This window comes from Hippocampus zosterae, chromosome 12 (genome assembly GCF_025434085.1).
Source record: "Hippocampus zosterae strain Florida chromosome 12, ASM2543408v3, whole genome shotgun sequence".
Lineage (NCBI taxonomy): Eukaryota > Metazoa > Chordata > Actinopteri > Syngnathiformes > Syngnathidae > Hippocampus > Hippocampus zosterae.
Window position 1 is genome coordinate 20,178,126 of NC_067462.1, and position 21,058 is coordinate 20,199,183.

General features: G+C 41.6%; 1 protein-coding gene and 1 long non-coding RNA gene across 2 annotated transcripts in view; both read left to right on the plus strand.

The window, feature by feature from the left end:
- The first annotated feature begins 5,438 nt into the window (after positions 1 to 5,438).
- Positions 5,439 to 8,039, plus strand: LOC127612122 (uncharacterized). The gene is made up of 3 exons (XR_007965580.1): positions 5,439 to 5,547; positions 7,498 to 7,548; positions 7,660 to 8,039. It is a non-coding gene; the product is annotated as an uncharacterized LOC127612122 (long non-coding RNA).
- A 4,141-nt stretch (positions 8,040 to 12,180) lies between these two features.
- LOC127612067 (cell surface glycoprotein 1-like) overlaps positions 12,181 to 21,058 on the plus strand; it is a 259,014-nt gene continuing 250,136 nt past the window's right edge. The window contains exons 1-8 of the mRNA XM_052083040.1: positions 12,181 to 12,989; positions 13,268 to 13,345; positions 14,166 to 14,243; positions 16,873 to 16,950; positions 17,326 to 17,397; positions 17,776 to 17,853; positions 18,679 to 18,756; positions 19,582 to 19,659. Coding sequence (XP_051939000.1) covers positions 12,978 to 12,989; positions 13,268 to 13,345; positions 14,166 to 14,243; positions 16,873 to 16,950; positions 17,326 to 17,397; positions 17,776 to 17,853; positions 18,679 to 18,756; positions 19,582 to 19,659 — 552 coding nt within the window. The 5' untranslated portion in view covers positions 12,181 to 12,977. The remainder of the gene's footprint in view (positions 12,990 to 13,267; positions 13,346 to 14,165; positions 14,244 to 16,872; positions 16,951 to 17,325; positions 17,398 to 17,775; positions 17,854 to 18,678; positions 18,757 to 19,581; positions 19,660 to 21,058) is intronic.

The window sequence follows — 21,058 nt, forward strand, 5'->3', positions numbered from 1 at the left end:
CTGTGTGCGCGCGGAGTATGTGACATTGGTGAGCCTAGTTACTCAAATACTGTATGTAGATGTTGCTCAAAATTTATCATGCTCGCCTTCACAGCAGACCTCAAAGTTCAAAAAGGCTATGGCAATTTTGATAATTGACTTAGTCATTGGCCATGAAGAGGAACGGCTGTTACCTGCTCCAAAACGAAGTTTTTGCTGCACCCCTCCCCCCTGACATGAGTTTGTTTACATTTCAATTAGCAGAGCTGCGCAGAAGCCAGCCACAACGCTTTGCAAGAAAAAATGAGTTCGGTACTGTATTGCAGAAGTGTCCCCACCATATCCAATTTGTTTCATTCTGCTTTGGACATTTCAACTGGATCATTATGATTTGCATCCAATAAGTAACAACAGTAAGTATTCTTTAGTAAGAAATCATGTTTGCGTTGCTCAATCAGTCTTGATAACAGAATTTCCTTATGTGGGACATGACTACGGTACACGTCCTTTATGAACATGCAAGTGTGTTAACAAAATACATGTGTAAGAACACAAGCAGTAAAATGCAAAAATATATGCCCCAACAACACAAATAACACAAAAACGGCAGTATACAGTACAGGTATATGAACAAAATACATTATAACAAGAGTAGTCACAAAATGAGGGCTCTTTGCTCCAAAATGAGACCTATAACAGCTGGTGGCTTTTCTTTCCAATCACTCACTATCTCGAACTTGACTTCCCCTCGATCACCACCCAAGACAGCGTTGCTCAGCTGATGTTGTGCAACAAATGTCTGAAGGCATCCACGGGACCCTTCAAAGTCCTCCATGCCCATAGCGCGATGGAACTCGCCTTCTCTCTGATTAGCGCTCCAGTTAGCGCAAATTGTTTTCAAATCTCTAAATGACCTTTTCAAATGTCTAAATTACCTCGTGCCACCTTACCTCGCTGACCTCATCTGGTCTGCGGACCAGACATTATTAGAAGGACCAAGAACTAAACTGAGGCTCAGAGGGGATGGAGCCTTTTCTGTTGCTGGTCCCTCTCTCTGGAATGACCTCCCACTGAACATTCGGCAAGCCTCCTCGCTGCCCATCTTCAAAACGCGCCTCAAAACTCACTTGTATTCTTTGGCATTTGACTCACCATGACTTAGATTTGTTCTTGGTTTTGCTGTTCGGTGCTTTCTACCGTATTTATTACAGACTGCGTTACTGTTTGTTGTATATGTTAAATTGCTCCATGTAAAGCACTTTGTATGCAGCGATGGCTGTTTGAAAGTGCTCTATAAATAATGTTGAGTTGAGTTAGCATGATAGCAGGTCAAGCATTCCAGGAAACGTTCATTTACTCTACAGTCCGTCGAGCCACAAGCAACTTGCTTTGAGCATCTAATCGGATGCATTCCATGTTCTCTTCCACAGTCATTACCATTCCTTTGTTTGGATGCAACGATCGACAGGACGTAAATGTAAATGAATGGAATAGAAAGTCGTTCACGATTCCAGTAAACTCATGCTAATAGAGAGATTCTGCTGTTTTTGTGCCAAAGAGAGTAAAAAGTGGTGCAGACAGTTATTCCGCGGTATCGAACGGGACTTGCTTGAGTTTGCTCTAATTCGAGCTTCCGTATGGCTTCCAGGTTCCATTTATCGGAACGTTCGTCCGTTGTTATGAATCGATCACTAATGTAATATCCATCCATCCATATTCCACCGCTTATCCAAGGTCGGGTCACAGGGGCAGCAGCTTTAGCAGGGAAGCCCAGACTTCCCTCTCCCCAGCCACTTCTCCTAGCTCTTCCCGGGGATTCTGAAACGTTCCCAGGCCAGCTGAGTGACACAGTCTCTCCAGCGTGTCTTGGGTTGTCCCCGGGGCCTCCTGCCGGTGGGACATGCCCGGAACACCTTTAAAACTCATTTCGGCCGCTTGTATCTGGGATCTCATTCTTTCGGTCACGACTCATTGCTCATGACAGTAGATGAGGGTTGGGACGTAGATCAACCGGTAAATTGAGAGCTTCGCCCTTTGGCTCAGCTCCTTCTTCACCACGACTGACCGATACAAAGCGCGCAGAGCAAGCAGCAGCCGCTTCACCGCTGCGCCTGTCGATCTCTCATTCCCTCCTGCCCTCACTTGCAAACAAGACCCCAAAATACGTAAACTCCTCCACTTGGGACAAGATCTCCTCCCCGACCCGGAGAGAGAACTCCACCCTTTTCCGACTGATTTTCATCCCAACCACTTCATACTCAGCTGCGAAACGCTCAATTGAGAGTTGAAGGGCCCTGCTTGAAAGAGCCAACAGTCCCACATCATCTGCAATAAGCAGAGATGTAATACTGAGGCCACACTTACACTGCGCCTAGAAATTGCCAATGTCCGTAAAGTTTATGAACAGAATCGATGACAAAGGGCAGCCTTGGCGGAGTCCAACCCTCACTGGAAACGATTCTGACTTACTGCCGGTAATGTGAACCAAATTCTGACATCTGTGGTGGAGGGACCAAAGTGCCCGTATCAGGGGATTCGGTACCTCATACTCCTGAAGCAATCATATAATGTAATATCGTACTCAAATGTGTAATGCATAGATTTTTATTCTGGGTGAGGGAATTTTCGTTTGACAGAAGTCCATAGATGGCAATACTTACTGTAATTATGTTTCATTGAACAATTATAATATTTAAGTCTGGTTTAAAAAATATGAACAGGTATATACATTTGTGTTATTACAGTTGCTGAAACATAGATGTTGCTTGAAATTTATCATGCTCCCCTCAAAACAGACCGCAGAGTAAAATAAAAGTTAAAGGCTGAGCAATTTTAGTTTATCGTTGGCCATGAAGGGGGGAGGGGCTATTCCCAGCTCCAAACCCTCGCAGTTGCACTGTTTGAACCTAGTTTATTCAGCTCCCCTCCCCCACACTAGTTTGAGCACGTGATCAATTAGGAGCGCGGTTCATACAGCAGCAACAAAGCTTTGCAAGAAGAGTTGAGTGTTGCAGTCGTGTCCCCAGAAAATCTAATTCGTTTTATTCTGCTTTGGACATCGAAACTGTATAATACGAATTGCATCCAATAAGTAAATAATAATGATGTTTCATCACAATTCCATATTAGCATTTGGGAATAATGTTGCTTTCAGAACAATTACAATATTTTAAGTCGTTTTTAAAATATGTGTGTGTGTGTGTGTGTATATACTGTATATATATACAGTATGTATATACACACACATGTATATATGCTGTGCTCATTTTAGGAGTACATGACATTGGTGTAAACAAGATTTCATAAAATATGTTGATATTGCTTGACATTTACTATGCCCCACTTCAAAACGGACCTCAGAGGAAAAGTGAAGGAGTTTTGGTTATGAAGGGGCGGGGCTGTTTTCACACCCCAAAACGTCACAGTTACGTTGCAGGAAACGAGTTTCTACAGCTACCCTCCCCCACATCACACTCGCTGACCATCAATTAGGAAACGCGCGCTTTGCTACCTGCACAAAAGGAAGGCGTTGAGAAGAGTGAGCGTACGAGTCAGCATCATCGAGAAAACCCCAGAAAGTGACAAATACTTCAGAATTAAAGCAGGTAAGACACTCAAGTTTTGAATATTTTCTTACAAGTTAGTTATTCTAAGTAATTCGGGCAGGCTCAAAGGTTCGTGTTATATCAGCATTAGAGTGAAACCAACTATATGAATAACTCTACTATGCTGTACCTAAGAAGTTGTCACCAAGATAGAAAGTTTCCTCTCAAACAATAAACTTTCAATAGGCCGTCAGACACACAATACAGCGCCACAGAATAGGTCGTTGGTGTGGTAAAATCAAGTTTTAACAACACCCCCCCCCCCCCCCCCCCCGTCGCCATCGTCTCGCCTTCGTCGTCGTCGCCATTTTAGTTGAGCAGAAAATTAGTTGCAAATGACCCAGCGTCTTTCGCCGCCGCCGCCATCTTAGTTGAGCAGAGAATTAGTTGCAAATGGAACCAGTGTCTTTCCATATACAGAAAGTAACTGCAAAAAGACGATGTAAAATACCAAGCAATTTACAGATAACAAAGTGGGTTGAACGAAATATTATACTGTGAACCATTGTCAACACAAAAGTTAAAATAAAATAATAAATAAATAAATAAAAATAATAAAGGTTAAATGTGTGGATCACCAAAACCTATGCATTTTGGGCTGAAAAACCCCCCACTTATATGAGGAGAGATGCATATTTTCTTTGTTTGTTAAGCTTTCTACTATTTTATGGGGACATTTTGATGATTTTTTTTGTGGCAACATACATTGTCACTGTCATCAACCTTTGCGATTTGTAACCACACTCGCTCATCGTTTATTGATCCCAAATATCCTTATTGGCAAAGCCGAATTAGTGGTGATTGAAACTTTGACTTTTCAAACGTCAAACCAGTTATTGGCCCAGGCTTATAAAAACACACTAGTGATGCATTCTCAGCATGAATCTTAACCTTATCATACTCATATCAACTTAGTGATTAGACGTTAATCGGCAAATTAGTGGATGAATGTTGATGTAATTCAAGGAGAAAAAAAATGCTCTGGCGTGCAGAGATTTAGTGAATATGCGTTCATTTTAGTCGCCACATACTAAGAGAAATTTCCTCTTCTGGGAATATAATAGGATGAACGTGGAAGGAATTCAAACAAATTTGATTAAAAAGTACACATGATGCGTTCAAAGAATTAATGTAAATATTGTAATTATATACAGAAATTGCATCTTAATAGGTGTATGAAAAGATTGACCTGGGTACAGCTCACGTGGAAAATTGTTCTCTCCGCACTCTGTGTCGGCCATCATTGCTATTGGATTGCCAAATACTTGGAAATAAGCCTCTCTTTGTGACGCAGATGATTCGCCAAATGTGTAGTGGCAACTAGTACAGTATTACATTTACATTTATTAAGTTTTTAATTTTCTGAAATATCGATTGCTGGTATTGGCAGCCTCCACGATAACCTTAAAATAATGCCGGTATCAGCCTGATACCATTATTTGGTTTCGGCACTTACCTATCTTTGCCAAGCACTGGAAATGAGTGATATAGACATTTTTAAAAATTATAATAAGTCGACTTGTAATTGATTACCCGGTCAGTTTCAAATGCTTTATTTGCCCATATTAAACAAAATAAGTTATTTCTATAAGGTATTTCTGTTTTGCCATGTTAATGTGTTCGATTAATATTTTATCCCACAGAACTATCTTGTCATGTAAGCCTGAATTATCAGTACTATTCTCTAACATCATTAATTGCAATGGTATTTTCTGATCTTTTTTTTTTTTTAATAACAGATGGACAATCCCACTGAAGATGGTGATTATTCTGACTCAAGTCTTTTTGGATCAGATGAGGAATACAAACCAACTAAGACATCCTCTGAGTCGAGTGATGACGAGGAGATATTTCATCCAAAGGTAGAAAAATTGTTCTCTTATGATACATCCAGTGAAGACTCTACAAGTCATCAGACATATGAAGCAGAGGAGCACAGTCATGTCTGCAATTCGTAAAGAAGGTAACCCATTAACCTATGTAAAAACAAAAGATGAGCAAAGAAGATCCTTCTTTAACCATAAAAGCATTTACAAAAAGGGAAGGCAAACGAGTTTGGCACAGAAGTCATTATTGCTTCTACTGTGGCCAATCAAATTTAAAGATGGCAAGGCAATTGGAAAGGAAACATAAGGAATCACAAAATAAATTCTGTGGGGGGGTTTGTGAACACATAACAAAGGAACAAACTACACAATCAACTCTGAGATGGTCCAGTCTCCTACAAAAGGAAAGATGACAGAAGTACGAACGAGCACGAAAGCAACACATTCTACCCGTATGTAATCAACTCTTTTCACGCGTAGCAAGTCTACTCCTGTAGCGTTGACACGTCCCATTTAATATCGGTGCTGCCCCGCATACTAGCATTTACTCCAGAGTAAATGTTTAAACCACCTCCTGAGCAGGGTTACATTTGCTCCGTTTTAAGCTGTTTTCAGGGGCTACACTGGTGTAACTTTGTACGTGGCAACGCTCGACATGGGAGCAGTCGGCTTTTGGGGTGGGGGGGGGGGGGCAGAACGGATGAATGGACATGTCAAGAGTTTTAATTTCTCCATATTTTGTTCCGGTCAGTTGTCACGCAGTATGAGGAACATATATAAATTATATTTAATCCTTGTGTATTTTTAGCCGTTATAAATCAAATGTTTCTTGGGGGAAATAATGCGGCGTAAATTCACTCTAGCACCTAAAGCACTATGAAATGACATACAACAAAAATTTCTACTGTACAATATTACACGATCGATTACAGCATTGTTTTGGGTATTTTTGTATTTAGATTCATGTTCTTACCATTTCATTTATCAAATGCATTGCCCACACTGGACAATGTAATCTATCAATATAAAAGTTGTTTTTCGAAACCCCTGCTATTCGCGTTCAATAGAGACCAGGCTCGTTCACTGGCTGCCACTGGAATGCACTTGAAGGGGGAAGATAATTTATGGATGATGGTTATTTTGAATCAGGAATCAGTATTTTATTTCTGCCAAATATTTGCATTGGTCTAACAAAATTTAATTATGTCGGTTGGTTCACACTGACTAGCATGAAATCATACAAGATGTTCTTGTAACATACCTTTCAAATGTTATATGTTGCCCAGTAAATCTTCTCTATTCTTAATGGAAGCACAAACTTGTATTTAATACATAATACAATGATTTGCATGTCATGTTCAACCTCTATTTAATTGGCTACACTACTATGTTGGAATTGATGGCTGCAACACGTTCCAAAGAAGCTGGGACAAGGTGGTTTTGGATGCAGTGCTCTCTGATAGGTCGAAGGTCATGGCCTTTGAATGTTATCTGTTTTTGGCCTTGCCGCTTACATGCACTGATTGGTCCAGATTCTCTGAACCTTTTGATATTATGGACCAAAGATGATGTAATCCCTCAATTCCTTGCAATTATACGTTGTGAAACTCTGTCCTTCAACGATTCAACTTGTGGTGACCCTCACCCAATCTTTGCTTGTGAATTCAGGATAGCTACTTTTTGACCCAATCATGGCACCCACCCATTCACAGTTAGCCTGTTCACCGGTGGGATGTGACAAACAGGGGTTTGATGAGCATTTCTCAACATTATTTTTTTTGCTAGCTGTTCCATCTTTTATGGAACGCATTACAGCCATTAAATTCTAAGTTAAATATTATTGGAAAAAAATAAATGTACCAATTTGAACATTGAATGTTGTCTTGTCTTTGTAATGCTTCACTTAAATATAGGTTGGACATGATTTGCAAATCATTGTATTCTGTTTTGATTGATGAGCATAATGTCCCAATTTCACTGAAATTGGGTTACTAAATGAATGCCTTGATAGCATATTTTTGTTCAACACTGATTTAGTAAAATGTGTCACTTTGTTCTCCTTTTCATGTGGTGGTATCGACCTTTAGCCCCAAAAAGGGAAAAGCATCTCTCCAAAAGAGGGAAGACTGAATTGGATGGTAAGCTTTGGATGAGGAACTATATCTCTTTTTTCATAATTTAACCAGTTAAAATGCATGCAACGTATTTGACAATGAGTGTCAAATCAGGGATGTCCCATTTCATTGCAGATTCGAGTCCAGGCGGGGACCCTGGCGGTCCGATCCTTGGCTGCAGAAGCTAGCTCTTGGGACATGGAATGTCACCTCTCTGGCAGGGAAGGAGCCCGAGCTGGTGTGTGAGGCAGAGAATTTCCGACTGGATATAGTCGGACTTGCCTCCACACACAGCCTGGGTTCTGGTACCAGTTCTCTCGAGAGGGGTTGGACTCTCTTCCACTCTGGAGTTGCTCACGGTGAGAGGCGCAGAGCAGGTGTGGGCATACTCATTGCCCCCCGCCTCAGTGCCTGTACATTGGGGTTCACACCGGTAGACGAGAGGGTTGCCTCCCTCCGCCTTCGGGTGGGTGGACGGGTCCTGACTGTTGTTTGTGCATATGCAACAAACAGCAGCTCAGCATACCCACCCTTTTTGGAGTCCTTGGAGGGTGTGCTGGAGAGTACTCCTGCTGGGGACTCCATTGTTCTGCTGGGGGACTTCAATGCTCACGTGGGCAATGACGGTGATACCTGGAGGGGCGTGATTGGGAGGAACGGCCCCCCCGATCAAAACCAGAGTGGTGTTTTGTTATTGGACTTCTGTGCTCGTCACGGATTGTCCATAACGAACACCTTGTTCAAACATAAGGGTGTCCATATGTGCACCAGGACACCCTAGGCCGCAGTTCGATGATCGACTTTGTAGTTGTATCATCGGATTTGCGGCCGCATGTTCTGGACACTCGGGTGAAGAGAGGGGCGGAGCTGTCAACTGATCACCACCTGGTGGTGAGTAGGCTCCGATGGTGGGGGAAGATGCCGGTCCGTCCTGGCAGACCCAAACGTATAGTGAGGGTTTGTTGGGAGCGTCTGGCGGAATCCCCTGTCAGAAGGAGTTTCAACTCCCACCTCTGACAGAGCTTTTCCCATGTTCCGGGGGAGACGGGGGACATTGAGTCCGAGTGGACCATGTTCCGTGCCTCTATTGTTGAGGCGGCCAATCTGAGTTGTGGCCGTAAGGTGGTTGGTGCCTGTCGTGGCGGCAATCCCCGTACTCGCTGGTGGACACCAGCAGTAAGGGATGCCGTCAAGCTGAAGAAGGAGTCCTATCGAGCCTTTATGGCCTGTGGGACCCCAGAGGCAGCTGACGGGTATCGACTGGCCAAGCGGACCGCGGCTTCGGTGGTCGCCGAGGCAAAAACCCGAGCGTGGGAAGAGTTCGGTGAGGCCATGGAAGCCGACTTCCGGACGGCTTCGAGGAAATTCTGGTCCACCATCCGACGTCTCAGGAGGGGGAAGCAGTGCACCACTAACACTGTGTACAGTGGGGATGGGGCGCTGCTGACTTCGACTCGGGACGTTGTGAACCGGTGGGCAGAGTACTTCGAAGACCTCCTCAACTCCACCAACACGCCTTCCTTGGAGGAAGCAGAGCCTGGGGACTCAGAGGTGGGCTCTCCTATCTCTGTGGTTGAAGTCACCGATGTGGTTAAAAAGCTCCTCGGTGGCAAGGCCCCAGGGGTGGATGAGATCCGCCCGGAGTTCCTCAAGCCTCTGGATGTTGTGGGGCTGTCCTGGTTGACACGCCTCTGCAACATCGCGTGGTCAACAGGGAGAGTGCCTCTGGATTGGCAGACCGGGGTGGTAGTCCCTCTTTATAAAAAGGGGGACCGGAGGGTGTGTTCCAACTACAGAGGGATCACACTCCTCAGCCTCCCTGGTAAGGTCTATTCAGGGGTGCTGGAGAGGAGGGTCCGTCAGGAAGTCGAGCCTCCAATTGAGGAGGAGCAGTGTGGTTTTCGTCCCGGCCGTGGAACAGTGGACCAGCTCTACACCCTTAGCAGGGTCCTTGAGGGTATGTGGGAATTCGCCCAACCAGTCTACATGTGTTTTGTGGACTTGGAGAAGGCGTTTGACCCTGTCCCTCGGGGAGTTCTGTGGGGGGTGCTTCGTGGGTATGGGGTACCGAACCCCCTGATACGGGCTGTTCGGTCACTATACCACCGATGTCAGAGTTTGGTTCGCATTGCCAGCAGTAAGTCGGAATCGTTTCCAGTGGGGGTAGGACTCCGCCAAGGCTGCCCTTTGTCGACGATTCTGTTCATAACCTTTATGGACAGAATTTCTAGGCGCGGCCGAAGCGTTGAGGGGGTCAGTTTTGGGGGCCTCAGTATTACATCCCTGCTTTTTGCAGATGATGTGGTGCTGTTGGCTCCTTCAAACGGGGCTCTCCAACTCTCACTGGAGCGTTTCGCAGCCGAGTGTGAAGCGGTTGGGATGGAAATCAGCACCTCCAAATCTGAAACCATGGTCCTCGGTCGGAAAAGGGTGGAGTGCCCCCTCCGGGTCGGGGAGGAGATCTTACCCCAAGTGGAGGAGTTCAAGTATCTTGGGGTCTTGTTCACGAGTGGGGGTAGGAGGGAGCGGGAGATCGACAGGCGGATCGGTGCAGCGTCTGCTGTGATGCGGACGTTGTATCGGTCTGTCGTGGTGAAGAAGGAGCTGAGCCAAAGGGCAAAGCTCTCAATTTACCGGTCGATCTACGTCCCAACCCTCACCTATGGTCACGAGCTATGGGTCGTGACCGAAAGAACGAGATCCCGGATACAAGCGGCTGAAATGAGTTTTCTCCGCAGGGTGTCCGGGCTCTCCCTTAGAGAAAAGGTGAGAAGCTCATTCATCCGGGAGGGGCTCAGAGTCGAGCCGCTTCTCCTCCACATCGAGAGGAGCCAGATGAGGTGGCTTGGGCTTCTGATTCGGATGCCTCCTGAGCGCCTCCCCGGTGAGGTGTACCGGTCATGTCCCACCGGGAGGAGACCCAGGACACGCTGGAGAGACTATGTCACCCAGCTTGCCTGGGAACGACTCGGGATCCCCCGGGGAGAGCTGGAAGAAGTAGCTAGGGAGAGGGAAGTCTGGGCTTCCCTGCTAAAGCTGTTGCCCCCGCGACCCGGCCCCGGATAAGCGGTAGATGATGGATGGATGGAAAAAACCTTACACTCAAAGAGCAGCCAAAATCTAAATTGGAGAAAAAGACAAGTACTTTTATTTTTTTTACGTATAAAATCCACATTGTAAAGCTATCACAAGGTGGTCTTTGTGAGTATCATTAAATTGCAATTGTCATCATATTTAGGGTCTCCCAGAGCAAATTTGAGGAGACCATGGAATGAAGAAGAAAAGGCTGCTGTGGAAAAACACCTGGGGAGACTTATAAAAGGGTGTCAAGCAAGAACAATGCACTGACTGCAAAATGAAAGAGCCGCAGGCCTTGGCTCAAAGAACCTGTAAAGACGTAAAGAACTTCAAGAAAAGATCTGCTTCTCGAGTTCTTCATTTTTAAATTTAAATTTTCTTGCTGGAGTATTTTTTTTTCAATTCTTTTCTACTCTTCCTGAGCAGTGTTGTTAAAAATGTTCTACTTGAGGTGAGATTTAATGTTGACATATACTTATAAAGTTTTACAATATATTTGATTTAGTTCCGTAAATTAATTGGCCAAAGCATGGGTCACTTTTATTGTAGTAGTAATTGTACAGCAATCAATCGGTTCAAGTTGTGATTGATATATAATGTATAAATGAGGAACTCTGCTTATCTTAAGTTGAAACTATCAAATTATTCATAAAACAGACTACTCACACTTTTTAAAATTAAAATACAAAATGTCTGCTGTGTAATTGCAGGTTAATGAGAGGAAAAACTCTGAAGGCCATACCAAAAGTTGATTTGTATGCTTAACTGCAACAAAACCAAAAAAGATAAGATATTTTAACCAAAGTCACAACAGGAGTGAGGACTTTGAATGTGCCCATTCAGAGTCCTCACTCCTGCTATGATTTCAGTTTCAAGTCTACTTTTTATTGCTCTGTTTTTTAAAGAAGTTGAAGTGGGGAAAGTAGTTGGGGTGACATCTAGTGTACAAATCTAAGACTAGTTCCTCTCTAAACCTATCAGAAAGGGTGGTCCTCACTCCCTATCTGGAGTTACCCGGACCTCACAAATATAGTCTTACAGGAATGTGTGTGTGTGTGTGTGTGTGTGTGTGTGTGTGTGTGTGTGTGTGTGTGTGTGTGTGTGTGTGTGTGTGCGTTTGTATTCATGACATCTCAGGACAATTTTATGATAACACACCTTCACAATGAGGACCTGTGGAAAAATGAGGACATTTTTCGCGTCCTCATATTTCCACGCAGTCTACACTACTCTAGAGCTCACGAGGATACTCCCACACCAAAAATAAGTGATGTCCTGAAAGAGCACAATTTTCAGAAATTGTGTGTTTAAGTGTGTTTAACTTTCGACTCACTTTTCATTTGGAAAACTAGTGGCCAACTTCGGTACTTAACACACTTTTAACACACTTTCAGTGACGTCATTGTGCAGGACCTCAAATGTCATCTTTTTCGGACTGACTCACACATTTTCCCCGCCCTCGTCCTGATAAGTCACATCAATTAGCAGTGACACAAAATCCAACATGTGAAGCAGCCAGACAATCTTACTCTCAAACACGACCACGCATGGATGACCATCGGGTAAGCAATTCCTTTTCGTTTATCTTACCGTAACATAGAAGTTGTTTAATATAACCGCGTTTAACAGTGCCCACCAAAGGTAATATCATTCAATAAGACAGCTAGCTAGCTAGCTAGCTAGCTCGATCGTTAGCATGCTAATAAGCTTCCAGTAAAAGTAATGTGGACATGTCCTGCAGGCAAGGTTCTGGAAAACTTTTCTAAATATTTAACAACACAGTCTGTGGAACTTGGTTTTGGTGCCATATGTTTATTTCAGTGCAGTATTTGTTTTATTCGATTGCAGTTAATTTAAATTAGTTAGTACAGGTAGCCTAATGAAAGTGGGCCAGGCACTTCTAGCATTTACGCTAAGCCCGGTGTATTTACACTGTTTATTCTTGTGCTGATTCAATTGTACACCGTTTCAATGAAAAAACAAACAAACGTTTGCAATGAAATTATAGCAGAATTCAGCTTTGTTGGTACATTTGGTCAAGACAATATTGTGTTACTCTATTTTAATTTTACATTGTTATCTGCCTGACAAATGGTTTGCCCGAATCTATTAGTCTGACCAGCAAATGTTTGATGAATTGAATTTTTGTATTTTTGAGGAAGAAAATAATATTCCTTTGGCTCAGTACTTTCTGAGCCAAAATAAGTGCTGCCATAATATTGTGCTTGCTTGTCTGGCTGACTTCTTCTCACTTTCCATTGTAGATGTTTACTGGTGGTGATAATCTCACAAAGAAGAACCAGACTGAGCCCTGAATCTGAGGCTGCTCCTTTTATCTGGAGTCAACAAGCCTTGTTTGAAAGCCCAGTGGATCAATGATTATAAAGGTTTGCTATCAATCTACCTGCTATCTAATTCTTATGGCTACCGCAAGCACATGACAAGAGCTGCAACCAAAGCCTGTCACAGTGACAGATTTTATTCGTACATTGTATTTACCCCAAAAATGTCACAATAAACAGCATGTTTTTTTTATGCCATTGATCATATTGGAGCAAAAATAATTGAAGTACTTTTGAAGAAAATGTTTAGCAGCCATTATCATTCAATTATTGAGAATATTGTATTGCCATGTAGAACTAGGAATATCTTATTTATGTTGCAGACACCAAGTGAAAGGTACCTGATTGAACCCTCTGGAGACCAAGAATGGAGTGAGAGATCCACTTCATCCTTACAACAGGTTACTACTTCTTATCATGATATACTAGGTTTGAGTTTTCAGCTTTCTTTGACAAACACAGGAGAAGTTATAAATCACAAACATAGACTCTCCATGATTTCAGTCGTCATGTCCTCATATTTCTTTAGACCTGAAAAACCTGAGTGTGTTTCAGGTGACATGACTTTTGTCTTAACTCTGGAGAGCCTGTGTTCGAATGTCCCCATATTGCTGTTACTCAGAGCTGAACAGTGTTAACTTTCTATAGTGTGGTATATTCATCCCAAACTCTCCCGTGAGCAATGTTCAATGATAATTAATGTTTATTCATTTCTTAACTGGTCAGAATGAAGAATGCTGAATATTTTGACACCGTAATGTTATGTTGCAGACACCAAGTGACCTGACTGAACCCTCTGGAGACCATGAATGGAGTGAGAGATCCACTTCATTCTTACAACAGGTTACTACTTCTTATCATGATATACTAGGTTTGAGTTTTCAGCTTTCTTTGACAAACACGGGAGAAGTTATAAATCAGAAACATGGACTCTCCATGATTTCAGTCGTCATGTCCTCATATTTCTTTAGACCTGAAAAACCTGAGTGTGTTTCAGGTGACATGACTTTTGTCTTAACCTAACTCTGGAGAGCCTGTGTTCGAATGTCCCCATATTGCTGTTCCACAGAGCAGAACAGTGTTAACTTTCTATAGTGTGGTACATTACTCCCAAACTCTCCTGTGAGCAATGTTCAATGAGAAATAATGTTTATTCATTTCTTAACTGGTCAGAATAAAGAATGCTGAAACTTTTGACACCCTAATGTTGTTATGTTGCAGACATCAAGTGACAGGTACCTGACTGAACCCTCTGGAAACCAAGAATGGAGTGAGAGATCCACTTCATCCTTACAACAGGTTACTACTTCTTATCATGATATACTAGGTTTGAATTTTCAATGTTCTTTGACAAACACAGAAGAAGTTATAAATCAGAAACATGGACTCTCCATGATTTCAGTCGTCATGTCCTCATATTTCTTTAGACCTGAAAAACCTGAGTGTGTTTCAGGTGACATGACTTTTGCCTTAACCTAACTCTGGAGAGCCTGTGTTCGAATGTCCCCATATTGCTGTTCCACAGAACTGAACAGTGTTAACTTTCTATAGTGTGGTATATTCATCCCAAACTCTCCCGTGAGCAATGTTCAATGATAATTAATGTTTATTCATTTCTCAACTGGTCAGAATGAAGAATGCTGAATATTTTGACACCGTAATGTTATGTTGCAGACACCAAGTGACCTGACTGAACCCTCTGGAGACCATGAATGGAGTGAGATCCACTTCATTCTTACAACAGGTTACTACTTCTTATCATGATATACTAGGTTTGAGTTTTCAGCTTTCTTTGACAAACACAGGAGAAGTTATAAATCAGAAACATGGACTCTCCATGATTTCAGTCGTCATGTCCTCATATTTCTTTAGACCTGAAAAACCTGAGTGTGTTTCAGGTGACATGACTTTTGTCTTAACCTAACTCTGGAGAGCCTGTGTTCGAATGTCCCCATATTGCTGTTCCACAGAGCAGAACAGTGTTAACTTTCTATAGTGTGGTACATTACTCCCAAACTCTCCTGTGAGCAATGTTCAATGAGAAATAATGTTTATTCATTTCTTAACTGGTCAGAATGAAGAATGCTGAAACTTTTGACACCCTAATGTTCTTATGTTGCAGACATCAAGTGACAGGTACCTGACTGAACCCTCTGGAAACCAAGAATGGAGTGAGAGATCCACTTCATCCTTACAACAGGTTACTACTTCTTATCATGATATAATAGGTTTGAATTTTCAATGTTCTTTGAGAAACACAGGAGAAGTTATAAATCAGAAACATGGACTCTCCATGATTTCAGTCGTCATGTCCTCATATTTCTTTAGACCTGAAAAACCTGAGTGTGTTTCAGGTGACATGACTTTTGCCTTAACCTAACTCTGGAGAGCCTGTGTTCGAATGTCCCCATATTGCTGTTCCACAGAACTGAACAGTGTTAACTTTCTATAGTGTGGTATATTCATCCCAAACTCTCCCGTGAGCAATGTTCAATGATAATTAATGTTTATTCATTTCTTAACTGGTCAGAATGAAGAATGCTGAATATTTTGACACCGTAATGTTATGTTGCAGACACCAAGTGACCTGACTGAACCCTCTGGAGACCATGAATGGAGTGAGAGATCCACTTCATTCTTACAACAGGTTACTACTTCTTATCATGATATACTAGGTTTGAGTTTTCAGCTTTCTTTGACAAACACAGGAGAAGTTCTAAATCAGAAACATAGACTCTCCATGATTTCAGTCGTCATGTCCTCATATTTCTTTAGACCTGAAAAACCTGAGTGTGTTTCAGGTGACATGACTTTTGTCTTAACCTAACTCTGGAGAGCCTGTGTTCGAATGTCCCCATATTGCTGTTCCACAGAACTGAACAGTGTTAACTTTCTATTGTGTGGTATATTCATCCCAAACCCTCCCGTGAGCAATGTTCAATAATAATTAATATTTATTCATTTCTTAACTGGTCAGAATGAAGAATGCTGAAACTTTTGACACCGTAATGTTGTTATGTTGCAGACATCAAGTGACAGGTACCTGACTGAACCCTCTAGAAACCAAGAATGGAGTGAGAGATCCACTTCATCCTTACAACAGGTTACTACTTCTTATCATGATATACTAGGTTTGAATTTTCAATGTTCTTTGACAAACACAGGAGAAGTTATAAATCAGAAACATGGACTCTCCATGATTTCAGTCGTCATGTCCTCATATTTCTTTAGACCTGAAAAACCTGAGTGTGTTTCAGGTGACATGACTTTTGCCTTAACCTAACTCTGGAGAGCCTGTGTTCGAATGTCCCCATATTGCTGTTCCACAGAACTGAACAGTGTTAACTTTCTATAGTGTGGTATATTCATCCCAAACTCTCCCGTGAGCAATGTTCAATGATAATTAATGTTTATTCATTTCTTAACTGGTCAGAATGAAGAATGCTGAATATTTTGACACCGTAATGTTATGTTGCAGACACCAAGTGACCTGACTGAACCCTCTGGAGACCATGAATGGAGTGAGAGATCCACTTCATTCTTACAACAGGTTACTACTTCTTATCATGATATACTAGGTTTGAGTTTTCAGCTTTCTTTGACAAACACGGGAGAAGTTATAAATCAGAAACATGGACTCTCCATGATTTCAGTCGTCATGTCCTCATATTTCTTTAGACCTGAAAAACCTGAGTGTGTTTCAGGTGACATGACTTTTGTCTTAACCTAACTCTGGAGAGCCTGTGTTCGAATGTCCCCATATTGCTGTTCCACAGAGCAGAACAGTGTTAACTTTCTATAGTGTGGTACATTACTCCCAAACTCTCCTGTGAGCAATGTTCAATGAGAAATAATGTTTATTCATTTCTTAACTGGTCAGAATGAAGAATGCTGAAACTTTTGACACCCTAATGTTGTTATGTTGCAGACATCAAGTGACAGGTACCTGACTGAACCCTCTGGAAACCAAGAATGGAGTGAGAGATCCACTTCATCCTTACAACAGGTTACTACTTCTTATCATGATATACAAGGTTTGAATTTTCAATGTTCTTTGACAAACACAGAAGAAGTTATAAATCAGAAACATGGACTCTCCATGATTTCAGTCGTCATGTCCTCATATTTCTTTAGACCTGAAAAACCTGAGTGTGTTTCAGGTGACATGACTTTTGCCTTAACCTAACTCTGGAGAGCCTGTGTTCGAATGTCCCCATATTGCTGTTCCACAGAGCAGAACAGTGTTAACTTTCTATAGTGTGGTACATTACTCCCAAACTCTCCCGTGAGCAATGTTCAATGATAATTAATGTTTATTCATTTCTTAACTGGTCAGAATGAAGAATGCTGAATATTTTGACACCGTAATGTTATGTTGCAGACACCAAGTGACCTGACTGAACCCTCTGGAGACCATGAATGGAGTGAGAGATCCACTTCATCCTTACAACAGGTTACTACTTCTTATCATGATATACTAGGTTTGAATTTTCAGCTTTCTTTGACAAACACAGGAGAAGTTATAAATCAGAAACATAGACTCTCCATGATTTCAGTCGTCATGTCCTCATATTTCTTTAGACCTGAAAAACCTGAGTGTGTTTCAGGTGACATGACTTTTGTCTTAACCTAACTCTGGAGAGCCTGTGTTCGAATGTCCCCATATTGCTGTTCCACAGAACTGAACAGTGTTAACTTTCTATTGTGTGGTATATTCATCCCAAACCCTCCCGTGAGCAATGTTCAATAATAATTAATATTTATTCATTTCTTAACTGGTCAGAATGAAGAATGCTGAAACTTTTGACACCGTAATGTTGTTATGTTGCAGACATCAAGTGACAGGTACCTGACTGAACCCTCTGGAAACCAAGAATGGAGTGAGAGATCCACTTCATCCTTACAACAGGTTACTACTTCTTATCATGATATACTAGGTTTGAATTTTCAATGTTCTTTGACAAACACAGGAGAAGTTATAAATCAGAAACATGGACTCTCCATGATTTCAGTCGTCATGTCCTCATATTTCTTTAGACCTGAAAAACCTGAGTGTGTTTCAGGTGACATGACTTTTGCCTTAACCTAACTCTGGAGAGCCTGTGTTCGAATGTCCCCATATTGCTGTTCCACAGAACTGAACAGTGTTAACTTTCTATAGTGTGGTATATTCATCCCAAACTCTCCCGTGAGCAATGTTCAATGATAATTAATGTTTATTCATTTCTTAACTGGTCAGAATGAAGAATGCTGAATATTTTGACACCGTAATGTTATGTTGCAGACACCAAGTGACCTGACTGAACCCTCTGGAGACCATGAATGGAGTGAGAGATCCACTTCATTCTTACAACAGGTTACTACTTCTTATCATGATATACTAGGTTTGAGTTTTCAGCTTTCTTTGACAAACACGGGAGAAGTTATAAATCAGAAACATGGACTCTCCATGATTTCAGTCGTCATGTCCTCATATTTCTTTAGACCTGAAAAACCTGAGTGTGTTTCAGGTGACATGACTTTTGTCTTAACCTAACTCTGGAGAGCCTGTGTTCGAATGTCCCCATATTGCTGTTCCACAGAGCAGAACAGTGTTAACTTTCTATAGTGTGGTACATTACTCCCAAACTCTCCTGTGAGCAATGTTCAATGAGAAATAATGTTTATTCATTTCTTAACTGGTCAGAATGAAGAATGCTGAAACTTTTGACACCCTAATGTTGTTATGTTGCAGACATCAAGTGACAGGTACCTGACTGAACCCTCTGGAAACCAAGAATGGAGTGAGAGATCCACTTCATCCTTACAACAGGTTACTACTTCTTATCATGATATACAAGGTTTGAATTTTCAATGTTCTTTGACAAACACAGAAGAAGTTATAAATCAGAAACATGGACTCTCCATGATTTCAGTCGTCATGTCCTCATATTTCTTTAGACCTGAAAAACCTGAGTGTGTTTCAGGTGACATGACTTTTGCCTTAACCTAACTCTGGAGAGCCTGTGTTCGAATGTCCCCATATTGCTGTTCCACAGAACTGAACAGTGTTAACTTTCTATAGTGTGGTATATTCATCCCAAACTCTCCCGTGAGCAATGTTCAATGATAATTAATGTTTATTCATTTCTCAACTGGTCAGAATGAAGAATGCTGAATATTTTGACACCGTAATGTTATGTTGCAGACACCAAGTGACCTGACTGAACCCTCTGGAGACCATGAATGGAGCGAGAGATCCACTTCACTCTTACAACAGGTTACTACTTCTTATCCTGATATACTAGGTTTGAGTTTTCAGCTTTCTTTGACAAACACAGGAGAAGTTATAAATCAGAAACATGGACTCTCCATGATTTCAGTCGTCATGTCCTCATATTTCTTTAGACCTGAAAAACCTGAGTGTGTTTCAGGTGACATGACTTTTGTCTTAACCTAACTCTGGAGAGCCTGTGTTCGAATGTCCCCATATTGCTGTTCCACAGAACTGAACAGTGTTAACTTTCTATTGTGTGGTATATTCATCCCAAACCCTCCCGTGAGCAATGTTCAATAATAATTAATATTTATTCATTTCTTAACTGGTCAGAATGAAGAATGCTGAAACTTTTGACACCGTAATGTTGTTATGTTGCAGACATCAAGTGACAGGTACCTGACTGAACCCTCTGGAAACCAAGAATGGAGTGAGAGATCCACTTCATCCTTACAACAGGTTACTACTTCTTATCATGATATACTAGGTTTGAGTTTTCAGCTTTCTTTGACAAACCAAGGAGAAGTTATAAATCAGAAACATGGACTCTCCATGATCTCAGTCGTCATGTCCTCATATTTCTTTAGACCTGAAAAACCTGAGTGTGTTTCAGGTGACATGACTTTTGTCTTAACTTAACTCTGGAGAGCCTGTGTTCGAATGTCCCCATATTGCTGTTACTCAGAGCTGAACAGTGTTAACTTTCTATAGTGTGGTACATTATTCCCAAATTCTCCTGTGAGCAATGTTCAATGAGAAATAATGTTTTTTTCATTTCTTAACTGGTCAGAATGAAGAATGCTGAATATTTTGACACCGTAATGTTGTTATGTTGCAGACACCAAGTGAAAGGTACCTGACTGAACCCTCTGGAGACCAAGAATGGCGTGAGAGATCCACTTCATCCTTACAACAGGTTACTACTTCTTATCATGATATACTAGGTTTGAGTTTTCAGCTTTCTTTGACAAACACAGGAGAAGTTATAAATCACAAACATAGACTCTCCATGATTTCAGTCGTCATGTCCTCATATTTCTTTAGACCTGAAAAACCTGAGTGTGTTTCAGGTGACATGACTTTTGCCTTAACCTAACTCTGGAGAGCCTGTGTTCGAATGTCCCCATATTGCTGTTCCACAGAACTGAACAGTGTTAACTTTCTATAGTGTGGTATATTCATCCCAAACTATCCCGTGAGCAATGTTCAATGATAATTAATGTTTATTCATTTCTTAACTGGTCAGAATGAAGAATGCTGAATATTTTGACACCGTAATGTTATGTTGCAGACACCAAGTGACCTGACTGAACCCTCTGGAGACCATGAATGGAGTGAGAGATCCACTTCATCCTTACAACAGGTTACTACTTCTTATCATGATATACTAGGTTTGAGTTTTCAGCTTTCTTTGACAAACACAGGAGAAGTTATAAATCAGAAACATGGATTCTCCATGATTTCAGTCGTCATGTCCTCATATTTCTTTAGACCTGAAAAACCTGAGTGTGTTTCAGGTGACATGACTTTTGTCTTAACCTAACTCTGGAGAGCCTGTGTTCGAATGTCCTCATATTGCTGTTCCACAGAACTGAACAGTGTTAACTTTCTATAGTGTGGTATATTCATCCCAAACTCTCCCGTGAGCAATGTTCAATGATAATTAATGTTTATTCATTTCTTAACTGGTCAGAATGAAGAATGCTGAATATTTTGACACCGTAATGTTATGTTCCAGACACCAAGTGACCTGACTGAACCCTCTGGAGACCATGAATGGAATGAGAGATAAATTCTCAAAATTCTCAAATTTTCAAAATTCTCATTATTTCCTGGAATATCTTATTTTGATTATTTT